Raw genomic sequence first — 19,948 nt, 5'->3', positions numbered from 1 at the left:
GGCTGGTGTTAACTCTCCAGGCCCTGCTCTGAGCGCCAAACAGGCGGGGAACAAACCCAAACCCACCCAACTCCCTCGCGCTGGCAGGGTGAGGTGTTCGTCCCCATGCAGTTCGTTAATGCCCCCAGCCCCTCGCCCAGCAATAATTTGGGGTCTGTGAGCCAAGGCTGGACCAGGACCATGAAACAGCCCCTGTACCCTCTTCCCAGGGCTATCCAAGGCCTCCCACCCTGCAGAGGGTGCCTGGTCCTGGCACTGACCCCACAGGGTCTCACAGTGCCCACCACCCGCTGGGCACCTGCCTGGGGACAATGCCCTGCCACAGCCAGCAGCACCCACACCCCTGAGTGCCAGCACATCCCCCAGGGAGCCCCTGGCCGGTTACAGCATCCCTCGGTGCCTGCTCCGTGTGCCCAGGCTGGTGCATGCCAGGACACCCTGGTGAGGGTGCCATGCCAGCTCTGGGGGTCCCCTGCCACCAGCCTGGGGTGCTGCAGGGGGGGTGACCCTGAAAAGCCCGTGTTTAGACAGAACATCCCCTCTCCTGGTGCAGCTCAATGCCCTGTGCTGGACACTTGGGCCACATGCCCCCCAAGGCTGAGGCCCTGGAGCTGCAGGTGGGGGCTGCTGTCCCCCCACCAGTGCCTCACGCAGCCCCCCCAATCACAAACTCCCTGCTCTGCCGAGCTGCCTGGTCCCGCTAATAAAAAAAATAATAAGGACATGGAAAATTCTATAATATCCCTTTCCAGCTTCTTGGATTTGGCTTTCGTTAATTCGAAGCAGACCCCGGGGGGGGCAGAAGGGGGGAATCAAATCAAACCAGAATCACGGCATGGAAAGCCAGTTTTCACAAAAAAAGACCCAAGCCAGCAACCCCAACATTTGAATGCAGCAGGAAAGGGAAAAAAGTTTAATATGTGCTTAAAAACAAACGAGCAGTGGTATCATTTTTAATTAGGAGCCTATTTTCAAAGCCTTTATTACTTACAGTACGCTCAGCATCCGAGTAATTTTCCTCTCTCGTAAAATCGTGTCAGGGAAGGAGGAAAGGGAGGGAAAATGAGGGAAAGCAGGGAGGGAAAGCAAGGAGGGAAAGCGAGGGAAAATGAGGGAAAGCAAGGAGGGAAAATGAGGAGGGAAAGCGAGGAGGGAAGGCAAGGAGGGAAGGCGAGGAGGGAAGGCGAGGAGGGAAGCCGAGCCCTTTGTGCGGCCGAGAGCTCAGTGAGGCGAATGTCCATGCCAGTTTGTCTGCAGTAATTGGTTTAGCTGCAGACAGAGGCTGGCAACAGAGTCTGTGAGTTGCCAAACTTTTCCTGGGAAAGGGACCCTTCACCCTAATATCACTTTTGGGTATTGCCCCCGTTTGTGTCGCTCTGGGGCACGTCGCTGTGTGCCGGCACAATTGGAAGCTCCTTCTGGAAAACTAAAATAATAATTCTTTGCCATTCCCCTCAAACTTTCTTCTTGCAAATTCCAGCCCAGTTTTCTCCTCTGGCAAACAAAATCCTCAGAGAAACCATTTCCTACCACAGCAAAGGCCTCATCTAAGGGCCGCTGGAGGGTCCGAGGCCAGCTCTGGGCTCCAGGGCTGTGCTGGGAGTGTGAGCCCCACAGCAGGCCCCGCTGTGGAGCTGCTGCAATGGGCTGTGGTGGTTTGCCATGGCTGCTGCTGCCGGGTGTTTGCCCTGGCATGGCTCTGGAGCGCCGGGCACACACCGTGGGAAGGGGCTGGGCGGGGGCTGAGCCGGAGGTGCTGGATCCGGCGCGGGAGCGGGTACCTCGTTACCTCCCCGCGCTTCTGTTTGCTTTGGCAACTGATTAAAATTCCCCCAGGATTCCTTCCCACTTCTGCTGGGGCTCCAAAACACCACCAGCAGCTGCTTTTGCCCTTGCCAGGCCCAGCTCCTGAATCCCCCAGGGGACAGGGTGCCAGCTGGGTCCCCAAACCCTGGCCGTGCTCACCGCACCCACTGCCCGCCACTTTCACTTTCAGCTCCCCAAAACTTCCCTGCTCCTCTGCCCTCCCCTCCAGCAAAGCCATATTTGGGGGGATTTTTGTCCTTCCCTAACCCGGGTGCCGCTCCCCTTGGCACACAAACGTTTTGGGGAGCCCCCCTGGCCCTGGGGCGCTGCTGGGCTCGGTGTGGTGGCAGAGCCACGTCCCTGTGCCAGGATGTCACCAGGGTCGTGGCACTGGGGTGCTCCTGTTCCCTAACCTGAGCTGCAGGGGCCAGGTGCTGCCATGGCAGGGTGACCATGGCATGGGGACAGTGGCAGGACTCCCCTGTGCCAGCTGTGTCTGCAGGAGGAGACAAAAACCAAACTGGGATTCACTCACTCCAAACAAAGAGTCAGGGCCATATTCTTCCCCATTCCTCCCACTCCAGAAATTTCCCCAAATTCCCCAACACCAACACGACAAACCAGCCCTGGGAGAGTGGCCAGATTTGATTTATGTCTTTTTGTGGACAAAAAAAAAAAAAAAAAAAAATCAAAAACCAAAACCAAAACTAGTGAGGAAACGTTTCCTGGTTGCATTTTGCATTTGGGGCTTGGATGTTGTTGGGAATTTTTTTAACGAGTGAAATTTCGTTGTTTGCAAGAATTCCTGGTGCCTCCATCCACATGTGGCTGCAAAGTCCTGGCCCAAGCCCCCAGCACAGGGAGGGCAGCAGCACCATGGGCCCCTGGTGGTTTTTGAAGCTATTTGGCAAACCCCCTAAAGCCCATTTTTGATGTAAACCCAAGTTTTAGGGTCATTTTGGGAAAGCTTTGCTCCGGTGAGGTCACGGTTCCCTGTGCCACACTGTGTGAGAGCAGGGAAAGGGCTACACAAGCTCTTTGAGGGCTGGTTCCAACAAATCCAGGGGGAAAAGGTGATGTTTGAGCCAATGGAAAAAATACAGAGTACGGGGGGGAAAACTGGGGATTCATAGTATTTTTTTTACATCTACCTTGCAGCCAAAAAAACAATAAAAATCCACAGCAAAAATCCTAAAACCCCTTGAAATTCCTGCAGAATAATTCCCTGAAATCTGCTAGCAATTTTTAAACTGAAATCCCCCCCTTGTCAGCAACAATTTCACTAGTTAAAAACCTGCTTTAGAAAGAAAGAGAAAAGGGGGAAAAAAAAATCTCTTTTCATTGCACGTTTTGGCTTTGAATCGAGCCAGGCCAGACCTCTGCCTGTTTGGGACCCAGGCCAAGAGCCATATGCAGGAATAAAGTAAATAAATTCTGGTCAAAACCAGAATATTCTCCTTAAAAGTTATTTTAAAAGCAAAGAAAGGCAGCAACAAAACTATCCCAACATAGATTATTTCCCTTTCTCTCCCTCTTTCCAGAGAGGGACGTGGCTCGGCCGTGCTATTGCGCCCAGCAGAATGGGACTTTGGAAAAAAACCTGTAAAAATGCTAAAAATGAGCCCCAAAAAAGGGTTAATGAGGCTGGGGGATGTTTTCCCGTGGCAATGGGGGGGCATCCAGCCCTGTGCTGCTCCATGGGTGTCTGCACCCCCTTGGCTGAGCCCAAAAGTTGGCATCGAGGTGTCTTAGCAGCACAAATCAACCATGAAATGCCCTTTAGAAATAAAATCCAGCTTTGAGGGGGGGCCCCACAAATTTCCACTTGTTCCAAGCCCTGGTTTTATAAACGGGGGGTCGTGAGCTCACAAACAAGCTGGGATAAAAACCCAGGGAATGAACAAAGGGCCTGATCCAGCCACTCCCTGGAATCAGGGTAACTCAGCTTCCACCTCCAGGCATTAATCCTTGTGAAAAACCACTTGGAGGAACAGAACTGCACCCCAAATCCACCCCAATCTTTTTGTTTTATTTGAGGTAGCAGGCATGGCCTGCACGGGAAAATTAAATTGGGTTTGGATTCCACCCCCATCCTCAAAACACTCTTTGCAGGCAGCTTGGAAACACACAAAAAATTATTATTTTTGTATTTTTAGTGTTTTTCCGCCTGGGGGTTACACCAGGAATTGGGGTTCAGGCTGAGGGGCTGCAGGGAGCAGGGGGAGTGGGGACGGTCGCTGCAGGGTCTGGTGGCAGCTCCTGAGCCCCATGGGCAGCACAGCCCAGGCACCCCAAATCCTGCAGCACCCCCTGGGTCAGGGGTCAGCATTTGGGGTGCCCTTTGCTCTGCCTCAGGCCCTGCCAGTGCCAGGGGACAGGTGCCACTCACTGCACTGAAATTATTTCCACCCTCGGCTCCTGCAGGATGAGTCCCCAGTGCCAGAGGAGAAATGGGATTATTTGGGGGGACAGACTGCAGGATGAATTTGGGGTGACACAAGGTGTGCCCCTGGGCCACTGGAAGCCCACAGGGATATCTCAAAACCAAGGCCAGCAGCTCTTTAGCCCCAGCTTTGAATCACCCAGGAAATACTTTTAACAGCACTACAAAAATAAATAACCACGGCAGTTGTTTATTTATAATAAATAAATATAAACAATTATTTATTATAAATAATAACTTCTTTATCACGAAGAAATAAATAACCCCTTCCCCATCACCCTGCACCCCAGGGCCTCGCAGAAGGGAAAATAAAATCCCAGCCCTCTCTTTCTGTCCCTCCTCGCCCACCCTGGCACTGCCAGCCTGGCACGGCCCGGAATCTCCCACGGCCTGAGCCCGAATATCCCCGTCCCCCCAAACCCGCCAGGCAGGGGAGACGAGGAATCCCTGGAGAAAAATAAAACCCTGGCAGGGAGAGGGAGCTGCCAGCGGGCACCACGGCGGCCTTGGAAGCGGTTAAAAATTGGCAAATTCTTCCCAGGGTTTATTTTTGTGCCGTATCGCGCTCAGAGCCGGGCAGAAAATGCAAACTGTGCTCGGCGAGCGGAGTTACCGCCGAGTTTACATTCCTCGAGGCTTCTGGAGCTGGGACGAGGCGAGGGAACTGCTCATTTCAGCCTTTTTTTTTTTTTTTTTTTAAGTTTTAAAACAGGGAAGTGGCTTTTTTGGGGGGGAGCAGATGGTGATTAAAAAAAACCCCAAAAAACAACGTGAAAAAAGTTCGAGAGGTTTTAAATTTAAAGAATTTTTTTCTTTTTTTTTTTTTTATAGACAGCTGGAATAAAATTAGATCTCATTTCCATAAGGCCGATGGCCATACTTGTGTCTGACAAATAACTCAGTAAATATATGCATATATATTATATATATATATTTATATAAAATAATACCCTGTGAATATACAAATTAATGTCCAGTATCTTGGTATGCATGTGGTGGGTTTAGCAGGCAAAGGGGATATGGGGGATGGATAAAATAAACCTCCCATGTATCCAAAATCCCTGCTAAATTTGAGCTGAGATTGTAAAAATGATCAGGCTCAGAGTACCCCCCTAAAAAATTTTTAAATATATATATATATATATAAAAAAAAGAGGGGAAAATTATGGAATAAAAACTAGTGAAATGACTGAGTAGTTTGCTTTAATTTTATTTTTAAAATATACAATAAATTATTTAGCATATTATTTATCACACTGAAACCATTTGAGCTCAAGGCAGATGGAGATTATGTTCCTGTTTGTTCAGGACTATGGAGCGTGCCGAAAAATCCAGGCACACGATGCACGCTTCGGCCCTCAGCAAACTGAAAAAATATCTAATTTTTGTTGCCTTCCTATAGAAAAATATGGTTATTTGAAAGGATTAAGAGATTAAAGGATTACTCAATAACAAGGGTTAAAAATCCAGGTCCAGACACAAAAGGGGTCGATAGAAATGAGGGAATCGCTCTCCCCCCCCACAAGCCCTTCCCCACAGCCGCACCAAGCCCAGTGCCCGGGGCAATGCCAACTTTTGAGTGGGACTGGGGAGGGGGCAAAGCCCCGACCCGCCCAGCCCCGGTGCAGAGCAGCCTTGGGAGACGGGGGGAACCCGGGGGTGTTCCTGGGGAAGGGTGAAGGGAACAGAACACGGGAGCGTGGCGGGACAGCCCTGGGTGGGGAGCCCTGGAGGGGATGGCGGATGCTCGAGAGGGGACCCAGCCGGGGGTGGCTGCCCCCAGGGACAGGGGGTGGCAGGGCGGGTGAGCAGGGCAGGTGTCCGCACCCGGGGCTGGGGGTGGCGGGGGCACACACGGGGCGTGGAGTGACCGGGGGTGTCCGCACCGGGGGTGCAGGGCTGTGTCCGTGGAACGGGGGGTGTCCGTGTGCCGGGGTGAGGGCGAGGGCGAGCGTCCGCGGCGCGGAGCCGGGGCCGTGCCCGGGGAATGCCCGCGCTGGGAGCGGGCGGCCCGGGCCGAGCGGGGCCGGGGGTGCCCGGGGGATGCCCGGGGCGGGGGCGGGCGGTGGGCCCAGCGCTGCCCGCGGCTCCTCCCCGCGCTGCGGTAGCTCCGCACCGGGGGCCGCGCCCCCCCCGCCTCCCCCGCGCCGGGCAGGGCCGGAGGGGCGGCCCCGCAGCCAGCCGGGCCCGGGGGGGCCGCGCCGCAGCCCCCGCCACCTACCCGCACCATCCGGGGGCCGCCGTCGCGCTGCCGGGCGAGCGGGGCCGGAGCCTTCCTCCTCCTCCTCCACCTCCTTCTCTCCCTCCTCCTCCTCCTCCCTCCCCGCCCCCGCACCGGGAGCGTCCCCGCCGCAACGCCGCCGGTGCCCCGGGCGAGGGGAGGAGGCAGAGGAGGAGGAGGAGGCGGGGGCGGCGGCGATGGGGCCGGGGCGCTGCGGGCTGCGAGGAGGAGCCGTGCCCGGCCGGAGTGGGGCTGCGCCGGGGGGGCGCGGGGGGGATGCCCGCGCTGCTCTGCCGTAGGCGCCGCCCGCCCGCCCCGCTCCCGGGCTTTATTTTTAATTTTTTTTTAATTTTTTTTTTTTTTAATTTTTAGAAAAAAATTTTTTTTTTTTTTTTGCTTGCCTTCCAAAAATACCCATCGCACCCCCCTCGCCATCCCCCAGCCCCGCCACCCCCGCAGCGCACAAGGCCGGGCCGGGCCGGGCGCGGGCTCCGCGCTCCCGCCGGCCGTCACCGCCGCCCCGCGCCCCCAGCCCGCAGCCCGGCCCCCCGGCCGGAGCATGGCCCCCGGCAGCGCCACGGAGCCGGAGCGAGGGTGACCGCCCGCGGGGGACACTGTGCCGTGCCGCTGGCCTCGGAGGACTTTTACTATAATTGCCATCATTGTTATTATTATTATTATTATTATTGGGGTTTTAATTTTTTAATTCTTTCGCGGGGCAGCGGTTTTTTTTCCTCCTCCTTCGGCGCGGTGGAAAACACACGTTTTAGACCAAAATCCCAAACCAGCCCATCCATCCTCTTTGCTTTGCGCTTCGCAGCAACTTGGAGCCCGTTAATTGCACTTGGCGATGGTAGGTCCCATGACACTTTCGTTTTCTCTTCTACTTCCCCCCTCTCCCCTTCACCCCCCCGTGTGCGTGTGTTTGCGGGTGCCCCCACGAGCAAAAGTTGCTGCCGGGGAGGGGGCGGCGGGGCGAGTTTAATACGGTGTCGGGGCGGGGGGGAGCGGGGCGGCGGGGGCGGGCGGGGGGAGCTGCCGCCGTCTCTCCTCCCCCTGCCCACCCGCCCCGCGGTACCGGGGGGCGGAGGCGGCGGCGGGAGCCGCCCGGCGGGGAGGTCGCGGCGCGGCGCGGGGGGAGCTCCGCAGCCAGCGGAGGACTGGATGGAGCTGAAAATGGCCGCTAAAAAAGGGGCGGAGAGGCCGCCAGCCGCACCGACTTGAACTTGGAAGTGACGCCCGGGAGGGTCGCGCTCAAGTCCGCGCTGCGCGGGGCCGCCCTGCCCGTACTGGGGTGGGAGAAGGGAATCACCGTGCTCGGTGTGAGAATAAAAATTGCCCCCGGCCCCGCTGTGCGGGGATTCTCCCGCTTCTCCTCCTGCCAGGCCATGGGGGGAGCGCGGCGGCGCGGCCCGAGCCGCCCCGCGAGGATGCGGCGACCGGGCCCGCCCGGCCAAGTTTGCGCGGAGCCGCCGCATCCCGCGGGGACGGGGATGTCCCTGCGGGGGGGAGGGTGCGGGGCGAACCCCAACCCCGGGCCGGGATGGGCCGCGGGGGTCGGCAGAAGTTGAGAGTGGAAATTAGTTGTGCGGGAAGAGGCGCTGCGGGAGCTCATCCCCGCAGAGGAAAAAAAAAAAAAAAAGGCAAAAAAAAGCGGTTTTCTTATTTTGGGGGGGAAAGAAGCAGCGCTGGAGCCGCGGCCCCGCGCCGGGAGCGGCCGCGCTGCGGGTCAGGGTCCCTGAAGAAACGGGCGACCCCCGGTGCGGGAGGGGAGCGGGGCGCGGCCCCCCGGGCCGGGAGGTGCCCGGGGATCCCCTTTGTGTTCCGCCCGTGGCGCTCCCCGCGCGCTCTCTAATTAGCGTCATTAGCGCCCGCGATCGGCCGGGGCCGGGGGGTTGCGGAGCGAAAACTTGCGCTTTGGAGTTTGCCGGGCGCAGGCTCCGCTTTTTTCACCTCCCGCTCTCTTTGTGCGGGGGGGGTTGCGGGGCTCCCCGGGACGCGGGGGGAGAAGCGGGGCTGCCCGTGGCGCTTTCTTCCCCCGTGGCTCCGTGATGCTGCCGGTGGTTAAATAACACGGACGGGGGGGGAAAAGCGTCTCCGCGGGATGAGCGGGATGCGGCGGGGGCAGCGCGGGGCGGCCCCCCCGCACCGGGGCTGGGTGCGGGAGTAACACCACCACCACCACCCCCCCGCGCCGGGGCCGCTGCTCAGAAGTTGCACATGAATCTGCAGGGTTTTTTCTCTCCCATCGCCGGATTGGCTCCGTTTAGTTAAAAAAAAAAAAAAAAAATTAAAAAATAAAAACCCCCAAAACAAGCAAAGGCGGGCGCGCTCCGCGCTGGGCCGAGGGGGGGATTCGCCGTCCGCGGGGGCCCCGTCCCTCCCCCGCCCCCCCTGCCCCGCAGCGCCTCGGCCCTGCGAGCCAAAGGGGGTTCCTACATCTTTAAATGGGATGTAATATTTTGGGATGGGCTTTTTTCATAACGTCACTTCATTCCTCGCTCTTTTTTTTTTTTTTTGTCTTTTTTTTTTTTTTTTTTTTTTCATTTTCTCATTCTTTCTTTCCTCTCTCTCTCCGCTGCCTGGGTCTCGGATGGAGCCGCTTCCCTTCTAACTTCCCCGCCGCCCGTGCCTGCAGGCTGGGTGCGGACCCCCGACCCCCCCCCGGGGCGAGGATGACCCTCCTGCCTCTTTAAACCGCCCCCCCAAAACCCCAAACAAACAACAACAACAAAAAAGCGCTTTATTTTCCAAGTTGGGGGGGGGATAATTGTGCTTTTTATTTTTAATTTTTTTAAGGGTTGGTTTGTTTTGGTTTGGTTTCTTTTTTTTTTTTTTTTTTAGTTTTTTTGGCGGGGGGTGGAAGTTGGAATCTTTTTATTTCCTCCTCGGCCCCCCCTCCCGCGGGGCCGCCCCCCCGTGCCCGGCTGCCCCCCCCCGGGCCCCGCAGAGCCGCTCCGGAGGAGAGAGAGAGAAAAAACGCCCGGACTGCTCCAGCCTCCGAAATGACTCAGTAACTTTTACGCCTCGAGTCTCAGCCCTGCAATTAGGCACTTTCCCAGCACGGCTCGGGATGTATTCGTCTCCTCTCTGCCTGACCCAGGTAACCGGGACCCCCCCCGCGTCCCCCCCCCCCCCCGAATTTGCTCCTTTCGCCGCAACAGACTTTAGCAGTTGCAATACAAAAAAAAAAAAAAAAAAAAAAAAAAAAAGAAAAAAGAAAAAAAAAAAGAAAACCCAAGAAAATGCAACACCTCCCTCCCTAAAAATAATCATAACAGAGAAAGGCGGGTTGGGGCCGTGCAGGGCTGCTCAGAGGAGCCGCGTTCCCCTCCTGTCCCCCTCCCTCGCCTTTTGCAGGTTTTTTTTTATGGTGTTTCTGGTGCTTTTTGGGTTTTTTCAGCCTTCACTTTCACTTGGGGCGTGGGGGGGTTGGAAGATTGCGTTGTGGTTTGGGTTTTATTTTTTGGTCGCTGCGCCCAGAGGTGGGTGGTGCGGGGAAGCCGCGGGCTCTGGGGGCCAGGGGGGGCTCCGTGGGGTGCGGGGGGTCCCCGGTGGGCTCGGGGAGCCCGGGGGGGGTCGGGGCTGCAGCCTCGGGCTCGGCCGTGCCGCCTCTTGCGTAGCGTGAAACTTTTTCCTTCCCTCCCCCCAGCCTGGCTGCACATGGTGGGGTGCAGGGGGTGGGGGGGGCACGGGCGTTTCGTGCAGAACCCTCCGACTTTGGGCCAACGCGCGCCCGGCCGTGCCACGCTGCGCCGCCAGGGCAGGGGGGCCGGGCACGGCAGGATGCGGGGGCACCCCGCGCTGTGCCAGGCGAGGGGCGATGCCAGCCCCCGTCGGGGTGGCGAGGGGCAGCCCCAGCCGTGCGTGGGGACGCTGATGTCACCCAGGCCACGCCGGGGTCCGGTGGCACGCGGCAGGGCGGCCGTGCTGGGCCCGCGGTGCCTCCGAGCGGGGCGTCCCTGCAGCCCCCCAGGAGCGGGGGGGACACCCAGGAACCCCCCCTGCCCACGGCGCGACCACTGCGGCTCTGCCTTTGCATCGTGCTTATTGATCGCTGGTATTTATTTAATTATTGAGCAGGCAGCTTTCTCTGCCTCGTAACCTGTTCCCTGCTGGCAGCCGCTGCCCGCTCGGGGCCCGGCCTCGTGCTGCCCCCCCGGGCTCTGCTCTGGGGGGGAGGGCAGGGGAGGGGGGGCTGCTGCTGCAGGACTCCCTGCCCTGCCCTGCCCTGCCCTGTCCGCCCCCCTCCCTCGGCACGGGGCTGCGGGGCTGCCTCGGGGCTCGGGCTGCGCTGCCCACGGGGGTCCGGGGGTCCCCTCGTGGCCCGCTGGGGTGCGGGGGCAGCGCGGGGTCCGGCCCCGGCTCCCCCCGGCCGCAGCGTGAGGCTGGTGAGGACACGGCCAGGGTGGGCAGTGCCAGGGCTGCTCAGATGACCCTGAGGTGGTGCTCCCTGTTGTGTGGTTGACTTGGCAAGGGTCACACCTCAATCTGGCTTATTTACTTCTCTTTCTTCCTTTCTCTTTTCTTCTTTTTTTTTTTTTAACTCTTTTTCTTTCTTTTTCTCTTTCTATTTTTTATTTGTACTTTTTCTTTTTTTACCTTCTAATTTTTCTTTTTAATTTTTCTCTTGCTCTTTTTCTTTCTTGCTTGCTTTCTTGCTTGCTTTTTCTCTTTTCTTTTTTTCTTTTATTCTCATTTTTTTTCTTTCTTTTTTTTTCCCTTTCCCAGCCATCCCGCCTTTCCCACCCTGACTCCATCCCTCTCAGGGGTCCCAACCCTCCGAGTCTCCAGCTGGTGCTGGGTTGGCAGCGCCCGTTGTTGCCAGCTCACAGTGCTGGTGTGGTGTGGGAAGCCGTGCGGTCGCTGGCCGGGCCGGGGCCGGCCGGAGCCTTTCTCCTCACAAACCCGCGCTGTTCCCAGCTCTCCTCTGGCCGGCGGAGGGGACCTGGTTTTTCCCACTGCCCGGGCACGGGGCAGGCTCCTGTGTCCTTCCCCTCAGCCCGACACAGGCTCAGCTCCGATCGAGCCCGGCTCGGCTGGGGCCAGCCCTCGTCCCCAGCTCCAGCCCAGCCATTCCCATTCCCGTTCCCGTTCCCGTTCCCATCCCACCCGCGCGGCGGGCAGGCTCGCCCGGGCTCGGGAGCTGCGGATGGTGATGTGGATACATTGGAACGTGCGCGGGAGCCGCCCTGCCTTGGCCTTTGCGCATCTCCCCGCCAGCAGCACCGCCAGCCCCTGGAGCCCGGCACGGCCCTGGCACCGCGGGACCCCGCAGGCGACATTCCCGGCCGGAACGGGCCCGAGCTGGGGAGCCCAGCGGCACCAAAATAGCCCTGGCAAAGGGCTGATAGCCCGGGACACGCTCCTGGCCGCGGCCTCGGCCGTAGCTCCCGTCAGGCTGGGGGGTGGCTCTGTGCCCTCCCAGCTCTGTGTCCCTGCTTGGGGACTTCCTCCCGCTTCCGCAGCTCACCTCTGTCCCTGCTCGGGGCCAGGCCGGGAAGCCAAGAGGGAACTGCCGAGATTAGCAGGGAAGCAGCGCCGGAACCGCCGCCACGCACGAGGCCTCACCCTGCCCACGGGGAGCGGGGCGGGGGCCGGGGGTGTCCGGCTGCCCAGGCCCCAAAATAACCCCGGAGCTGAGCACCTGCCAGGGACCTGCACGTGTGTCCCCTGGGAGCTGCTCCCGAGAAGCCAAAGGGATTTCCAAAGTGGTAACAGTTATCCTTGGCTCCTGGATCCGCACTGGGGGACATTTGGGATACTTCTTGTGGGGGAATATTGCGAATTTTATGACTGGCGATGCTCCTACGCCTCTGGCTCATGCCTGGTACCTGGCAGTGCCCCCAGCACACCCCCAGCTCCCCACCCTGGTTCCTGCAGGATGGGAATGAAGTGAGATGGGCGCCGTCCTCCAAGGCCGCCACAATGTTGGAAGCTGGGCATCCCAGCAGGGTCTGGTCAGACTCTTCCCTCTGCCAGGCTCCATGCCAGGGGTGCAGAGCTGATTTTGGGATGGCAGAGGCGATGCACCCGCACTGCCTGACCGAGAGCCAGTGCCCAGGCACTGACCCCCGTGCATGCCACAGTCAGTGGCTCGGGATCTGAGGGGCACCGGGGAGTGCCTGGCTAAGCTGGCCTGGCACAAACCTTGGTACCAGCAAACGGGCACAGCTCCGGGCCTGGGGGGTGGAGCTGGGCTGCCAGAAGCATTGCAGCCACGTGGCACGGTCACAGCCACATCTCCAGGCATCCGAGGGGATCCCACCTCTCCCCGGCCACGGCTGGGCTCCACACATCCCTGGGCTGCCACCACTGCTGCAGGCATGTGGCTGGAGCAGGGAGCTGCCTGCTGGGCACATCTCGTGGGGCATCCTTTGGCAAGCCCCCTTCCCGAAAGCGCTGGGGCTTTTCAGCACCGGTGCTCACCCCCTCCACCAGTAGCTCCGGAGAACTGGTTTCCAGCCGGGAGCTCAGATCGGCTGCCAAAGGATGGGAGCAGCAAGCCGGGCATGGCGGGGGAAGAGAGGGAAGGTTGCAACACACTTTCAATTCTCCCATCTGCTGAGTATTGTTTGGGAAAAACAATGAGGCTGTTCTTTAAATGCAACCTTCGGGAGATCCTCGCTTTCCCCGCGGCGCCCGCCGTGCCCGCCTGCCCTGGCGAGCCCTGCCCCGCTGCTCCTGCCCGATCCCAGCTTAAATCCTCACCCGGGAAAAACAGATCCTGTGTTCTGATGCTGGGTCGGAGGGCACACGGGCAGGGAGGGGATAAAGGCAGCTGCGTGAGGGGCTGCTGGCCGGCGCTCACGCTGTGCCGCTCTCCCCCTCATCACCTTGAACTTGTCTGGGGCCTCGTGCAGTAAATCAGCCGCCCTTTTTCCAGGTACCTGCCGATTTCTCCCTTCCCTGGGCAGCTTCGCCCTGCCCACGGTTCCCTCCCTGACCGTGGTTCAGGCCCCTCATGCCCACAGTTCCCTCTGTGCCGGGGCAGGGAGCGATCCCAGCGCGTGCCCAGCGCTGCGGGTGTGCGCACGCCTTTGCAGACTGCTGAACAAAGCCCAGCTGCCAGAGCCCAGAGCCCTGCCCGGAGCTCTTGGAGCAACTGGCAATAGCTCCCTTTTCTATTCCCCTGAGCCTGGCAGGGCTGTGCATGGATGCCAGCAGCCTGATCCTGTTTGGACCCGGCGGTGTTCCCCCCTTGCAGGGGTGGCTGTGGCGGGGACGGTGTGGCCAAGGCAGTGCTGGCGTGGCAAGGCTTGCCGGGCAGAGGAACCATGGCAAGGGCTGGCCCAGCTAGCCCTTATCAGGGCACAGCAAAGAGAGAGAAAGGCGGCTCCCCGAGGAGCCCTGGGCAGCCCTGGAAAGGGGAGCTCAGGGGCCTGGGGGAGAGCTGCCACGGTGGCACCAAGGGATCTGTCCCGACCCCGGGCTGGGCATGGTGGGGAGGGCCTGAATAGGGATTTGGTACTCCTGGGGAAAGGGAGGGTCTGTGTGTCCTGTCTTTGGAGGTGGTGGAGGCAGGTCCCTGCCAGGCAGGGCTCTCTGGGAATGGCCCCAGGGACAGGGACAGCTTGCCCTGTCTGCTCACCCACCTTCCTTGCCCGATGGTGCCGTGCCAGCCATCCCAGTGCCTGGCCCCTGGACACGTCCCTGCAGCCCAAGGGGTGCCCATTTTCCCCCCATCACTGTCGTTGTGCCTGCACCTGTTCTAGCCACAAGCCAAGCCCTTGGTGGCAGGATGGGGATGGGGACAGTGGTGGGGAGCATCCCCAGAGTCCCTCACTGGAGAGGAAAAAGGAGAGTTGTTGGGGAGGTAAAATCCCTCCCTGTGAAGCTGGCACGCTGCCTGCCACCCCCGGCCGTGCTGTGGCTCCTCGGCGCAGGGATGGCAGTGCCAGCACAGAGCATCTCCGAGGGGGCTGGCTGCCCGTGGGAGGGGGCTGGGGGGGCTGCTGTCCCCAGCAGTCCTTGCACCCAAGCTGGGAAGTGCAGGCAGGGCCCTGGGGTGCTGGGGATGTGCTCCTCAGGGACCCATGAGGAGAGGATTTCTCCCACAGCACCTTGGGGTGTGCCGGGCAGGTCGAGGCAGGGTGGCGAAGGCGATGGGAGCAGCCAGGGCATCAGTGGGTGCCGAGCCCTGCCAGGATCATGTGGCATCACTGGTGACGTCCACACGGCATGGCTGAGGGCTGCTGCTGGGGCTGAGTCTGAGTGGGGCAAAGCTTCACCCAGCACCAAATCCTCATGGATTTTCGGTACCAAGATGCTTTTGGATTGCCTGCACAAATTGGTGCAGGCAAAAGCCTGAGCTCAGCCTCCCTCCCTGCCCTGGCAGCCAGACACTCTGAGATCTCACCCTCGAGGGGGGTATGCAGACCCCTGGGACGTGCCAGCTGCAGGGAGGGGATGCACAGGGTACCCCCGGGCATCCCGGGCCTGGCTCGCACCCGGGCGGGCGGCTGAGCTCGCCGTCCGTCACGTCGGCCCTGGGCAGGCATCCCCCGCGGCCGGGCGCTCTGTGCCAGCTTGGCCGGGACCCAGCGCCCTGCGCCGGCCGCCAAGACCCGGAGCTTCCCAAGTCCTGGAGAGGAGCTGGGAAAGGATCCCGTGGCTCAGGTGCGGCAGCGCTCACGCGCTGGGGGACCTGGGGCCAGCCACTGCCAAGGATTGATTTCTCCGTTAACTCACCACCGCTCTAAAAGCGCATTAATCCTCCTTCCCCGGCCGGCAGCCAGCGCTGGGCAGCATTTTGGGTGAAATCCCCAGGTCTGGGCTTTGGGCTGCCTGCCGTGGACGTTGCCCTCCCCACCACCAGCACCACTCCAGCAGCACTGCCTGGCACGGGAACGCCGGGATCCAGCCCTCCTGCTGACCCCTCTTCCCTGGGAGCTTATTCAAGTCCATAGCCGGGTGGATTTTTTTTTAAACTGAGGGTTTTACTTTGTTTTTTAAGAAGGTTTTCGCTCTCCTTGCAAAGGGCCCCTGCATTCCCTTCACGGGGAAATGGTATTTGACCGGCTGTTGTCCAAAAAAACCCCCAACATGTTTCTGATCACGAAAAACCAAGAAATATTTTTGCTTTCAAAGGAAAAAAAAAAGCCCATACGAGAGAAATGTTGATTTTCCACCCAGACATTTCCCTTTTCTCCAAACCAGCCCTGAAAAAGAGAGGCACCACTGCTCCCCCCACACCCAGGATGTCATTCTGGGGGTACAGTCTCACGGTGGATGTCACCCAGGGCTCATCTGGGTGCTGATGAGTCATGGCAACGCCAAGTGCGTGCCCCCCTCCCTCTCTGCTCAGACGCCCTTTTCCAGGTGCTCCCACATTGCACAGGCACGTGGGGCTGCCGGGAGGACGGCGAGCGCCGGTGACCTGCTGGCTGTCCCCAGGGAGCCACCCATCACCGTGTGCTGCAGAGCCACCGCCGCCAGCCCGCCTCGCCCCGCTGCCACAGGCGACGAGGCCGCTCGGTCCCACGGTTGCCTGGCGGGAGCTGTGATGTGCCGGATCCTGCACCCCCTCCCGCCGTCCCTGGCTGCTGCCCAGCGATTTGGGAAAGCGAGACGGCGCAGGCTGAAATGTGACCCCCGCCACGCTGCGCCGCAAAATCTCCTTTAGTAACCTGTGCGCCAGGACAGCGAGAGCGCGGCGTGAATACCAATGAGGGGAAAAGTGCCGAGTAAAGAGTTTTTGATGGAAATGGCATCGCATGAGAAAGAGAGCGGGAGCGAGCGGGCGGGTGCGCGCCCGGAGCCTGCGCTGGGCGCGGGCACAGCGGGGCACACACGTGTGCGCACCTGCGGCCGCGAGCTTGGAGGCTGAGCGTGGCACGGTGCCAGGGTCGTGCCACCCCGGCGAGCCCGAGGGAGATGGCAATGGGGGTGATGAGCGGAGGGGGCTGCGAAGCAGCAGCTGAGGGGACACGTGGCAAAGGATTGCCGCGGGCAGCGTGTCCGCAGGGTCCGGGGCATCTCCGTGGCACATCGGGGAAGGGCTCCCGTCCCCCTGCGCCGTGCGCTGCTGATCAAAGGCGCAGGCGGGGAGGGCGCGGGCCTGTGTGAGCAGCGCCCTGGCCGCGCGCCACCCCACCTTCCCGCTCCGCTCCCCCGGGAGTTTGTTAAACAAATTTCTCTAATTGCACAAGCCAAGGAGTTTGTTGGAGAAAAAAGCTGGGGAATTTCCCCTCCTCTGGGCCACCCCTTTCCCGCTTCCCCCGGGGCAGCCGGCGCAGAGCGAGCAGGTCCTCCCCACGACCCCCGGCTCTGCGGGAGGCTGTGACCCCGACGCCTGCGGGGCGCAGCTGCGGGGTGTCCTCATGTCACCCCTGCCTACGCAAGGACGTCCCCTGCTCGACCTCTTCGCGGGCGGGTCACACACATTCCCTCCCGTCCAGCCCCGGGGTCAGAGCCTGTCACCCAACGCGGTGACACCCAGCACCGCCGTCTGCCCTTCCCGCCTGGCGTTCTCCATCGCTTGGCTGGGCACCCCTGGAAACGGCCTTTGTGAGCCTCCCGTGGGCAGCCCCTGACATCGAATCCCGCCGGATTAGCGAACGTACGGGATAAAAGCCTCGGCTTGGCGGCAGTTCTGTGCCGGGTGGGGGCTGAGGCGGTGGCCCTGCCAAGAAGGGACGATGCGCGGCCGGGTCCTGCCCCGGTTCCCGCTGAGGTCATGGCTATAGATAGCCCGGGAGGGCGCAGCGCCGAGGGCAGGATCCAGGCGCCCTTGCCAGCTGCACCGAGAGCCCTGTGGGCACCCGCTGCCTGGGAGGAGACGCTGCCAGGGCGCCGGGGGTTGCTGAGGGACGGGTTGGCTGGGACAGCCACTGGCCATCGCCAGGTGACAATCTGGTGCTGCAGGGCGTGACCCTACACCTGCAGCGATGCTCAGACCCAGCCGCTCTCCATCCTCCCTGGTGATTGGGGTCCTGCAGCCGACGCTATGACCTGGGGTGGCTTTTCCTGTTGCTTCCCACTGTGTTTCTTTCTTTCTGTGCTCCCAGGCAAATGCCAGGCTGGGGCACCCCCACCCCCAGGGTACACCCATGGGTGCAAAGCTGCTGGGTCAGGAGGGCAGGGCCAGGGTTTGCCCCCTCCATTTGCCCGGTCTGGGTGCAGCTCAGCTCCCCACAGAGCCAGGCAGGTGTGTGCCCAGGGTGCCCCCGCCAGCCCCATGGGGCTCCGGAGCGCCGGGGTGGCTGGGAAAGGCGTTGTTGATGAGGGTACTAAAAATAGAGTGGGACTGGGATCTTAATGGGACTTTGTGGGAAACCTGGAAACATTTTCTCATCCCCATAAATGAGTCCAGATGCATTAACGATGACTGCATCGCATCCTGAGGTACCGCCGGAGGGAACCGGGACGCGCTCAGCAGCTTCCTCGCCTTGCGGTGGGGAATTGGTTGGAGAGAGGAGTCACCAGCGGCAGCCGGGGCCGAGCCACAACTGCTGTGTCCCATGTGGGGACAGGGACGGGAGCTTGCCCAGCATGACCTTGGTGAGGACTCAGGCCCCATCCCAGCTCTCTGCTGCCGGTGCCCGGGGGCGCTCACAGCCCTGCTGGCAGGCACGGTGACAATGTGCTCGGCTCGGTGCTGGCACCGCGGCCCTGGAGCTCTCTGGAGCCCCCAGGCCCCGAGGTGGCCAGCGGGGGCAGGTGAGGTGATGCAGGAGGGCTCCCAGTCCCAGGGCCAGTGGTGCTGGTACCCCAGTGTGCCCTGTGGTGGCACGGAGCCGCTGGGATCCGGCCTGTCCGGGGTTTTTTCCTGTTCCCTCGTGGAGTTGTGACAGGGGGATTGGCTCCCAAAGCGCCGACCCCACGGCAGGACCTTGGACTCCCCTAGAGGATGGCTCGGGGCCAGCCTGGGCAAGTAGCCCAGGGCGGGTGGCTGTTGGAGCCCACGTCACGAGGCAGGTTGGCACGGCCGTCTCCGCGGTATGGCAGTGTCACTCAGCGGTTACAGCAGCACCCGCGAGCAAGGGCAGTCCCGCCCCGCGCCTCAGTTTACATCCAGGTGGGCACCGGCACCCGGCACGGGAGGAGGGCACTCGCCCCTGCCCAGCCCGGGCTGCTGGCCCATCACGGGGGGGCCAAGGGGACCGGCCACAGCCACCGGCCCCCGCACCGGGCACCGCCGAGCCCAGTCCCGAACAGAGTCCCTTTGTGCAGGTCAGCCCCCACCCACTTCTGTCACTTGGGAGGCGTCCAAAACCCTCCCGAAATAGGACCCAGCCGGGCTCAGCCTTTGAATCTGCCCAGGAAGGCTCTGCTGAGCTGCCGAAAGCAGATGAACATTCCCCTTCCACCCCTTGAACCAGTCCCGTCCTTCAGTGCTCGGTGTGCAGGGTCTGGCCAGGCTCGGAGCTGACCCTCTGGGGACACGCCGGCCCCTTTAATCTCCAGGCACCACCTCGTGCCTCAGTTTCTCCTCTCTCTGTGGAGGGTCCTGGCAGGTTGTCCCGAGCACCCAGGGAGCCGATGAGATGCTGGAGGAGGGGCTGAGCCTTTGGCACATCCATGGCACAGCAAAGGCGCTGGGGCGGTGGGGGGGCCATGAACTCTTCACCTCCAGGGTGCCGGCGTGGCCGATCCTCCTGCGAGGTCACCGATGCCGCGGCAAAAGGCCAGGGCTATTTTTAACCACGGACTTGCTCCAGGGATTGGATTTGCAGCAGAGTGAGCCCCACAAACCCATCACAGCACTGCCCATCATGGGGTGCAGAGATACCCCCAGCACCAACCTCCCCAGCAGCACCCCCAGGAGGGAGCTGGGGACACCTCTCTGCACCCCCACACCTTTAACGGTGCACGATTAATCCCCCTCGGAAAGGCCAGGACAAAGCAGGCAGGGCTAAAAATATGGTGGGAGGGAAATAAAACCTCCTGCGTCAGGGGCTAAAGCCGGGCTCAGAGCCCTGGGCCCAGCATGGGGGGGCTGGAGGGACCCTTTCTGGTGGTGACCCCTCCCCAGAGTGAACAGAGTGCTGCCAGCCCCAACACATCTCCTGCCTCAGTTTCCCTCTGTGCTCCTGGGAACAAATTCCACTCCCGGGTCACATCCTGGCAGCTCCCAGGCTGACCCTGGGGTCTGGGATGGGCAAAGCGCTGGGTCTCGGACACTGCAGCCCCCACTGTGTGCCAGGAGCAGGGATGGGGGGACAGGGCACCCCCAGGGCCCCACGCTGATGCAGGGCAGGGCGGAGGAGCCAGCAGCACCAGGACCCGTTGGCAAAGCTCTTTTTTTTTTCCAGTTCCATAAAATATTTCCCTTCCTTGGAGCCCCGGGGGGGTTTCGGCTGGGAAGCCACGTGGCTCTGGTGCTGCTAGCACGAGATTCTTCCCAGGACGAGGGGACATCTCCGTGGCCATGGGCTGGGTCCCCCAGTGCTGCTTCCAGACTTCTCCCAGGGCTCAGCAGTCACCGTCGCATCCTGCCTCTTCTGTGGGCTGGCCTGGCAGGTGACATGCCTCAG

The 19,948-nt window shown here is 60.9% G+C and overlaps 1 protein-coding gene across 4 annotated transcripts in view; it reads left to right on the top strand.

The window, feature by feature from the left end:
• Window positions 1–7,013: 7,013 nt before the first annotated feature.
• Window positions 7,014–19,948, top strand: part of NFIC (nuclear factor I C) — a 38,535-nt gene continuing 25,600 nt past the window's right edge. For 2 of the 4 annotated variants that reach the window (XM_066566238.1, XM_066566235.1), the window contains exon 1: window positions 9,404–9,573. In XM_066566238.1, coding sequence (XP_066422335.1) covers window positions 9,544–9,573 — 30 coding nt within the window. In that variant the 5' untranslated portion in view covers window positions 9,404–9,543. Of the gene's footprint in view, window positions 7,324–9,403; window positions 9,574–19,948 lie in introns of those variants that run through there. The other 2 variants (XM_066566236.1, XM_066566237.1) reach the window with 2 other exon arrangements.

This window comes from Molothrus aeneus, chromosome 27 (genome assembly GCF_037042795.1).
Source record: "Molothrus aeneus isolate 106 chromosome 27, BPBGC_Maene_1.0, whole genome shotgun sequence".
Lineage (NCBI taxonomy): Eukaryota > Metazoa > Chordata > Aves > Passeriformes > Icteridae > Molothrus > Molothrus aeneus.
Note: the sequence above shows the minus strand (reverse complement) of the source record. Positions and strands in the feature narration are given on the sequence as shown.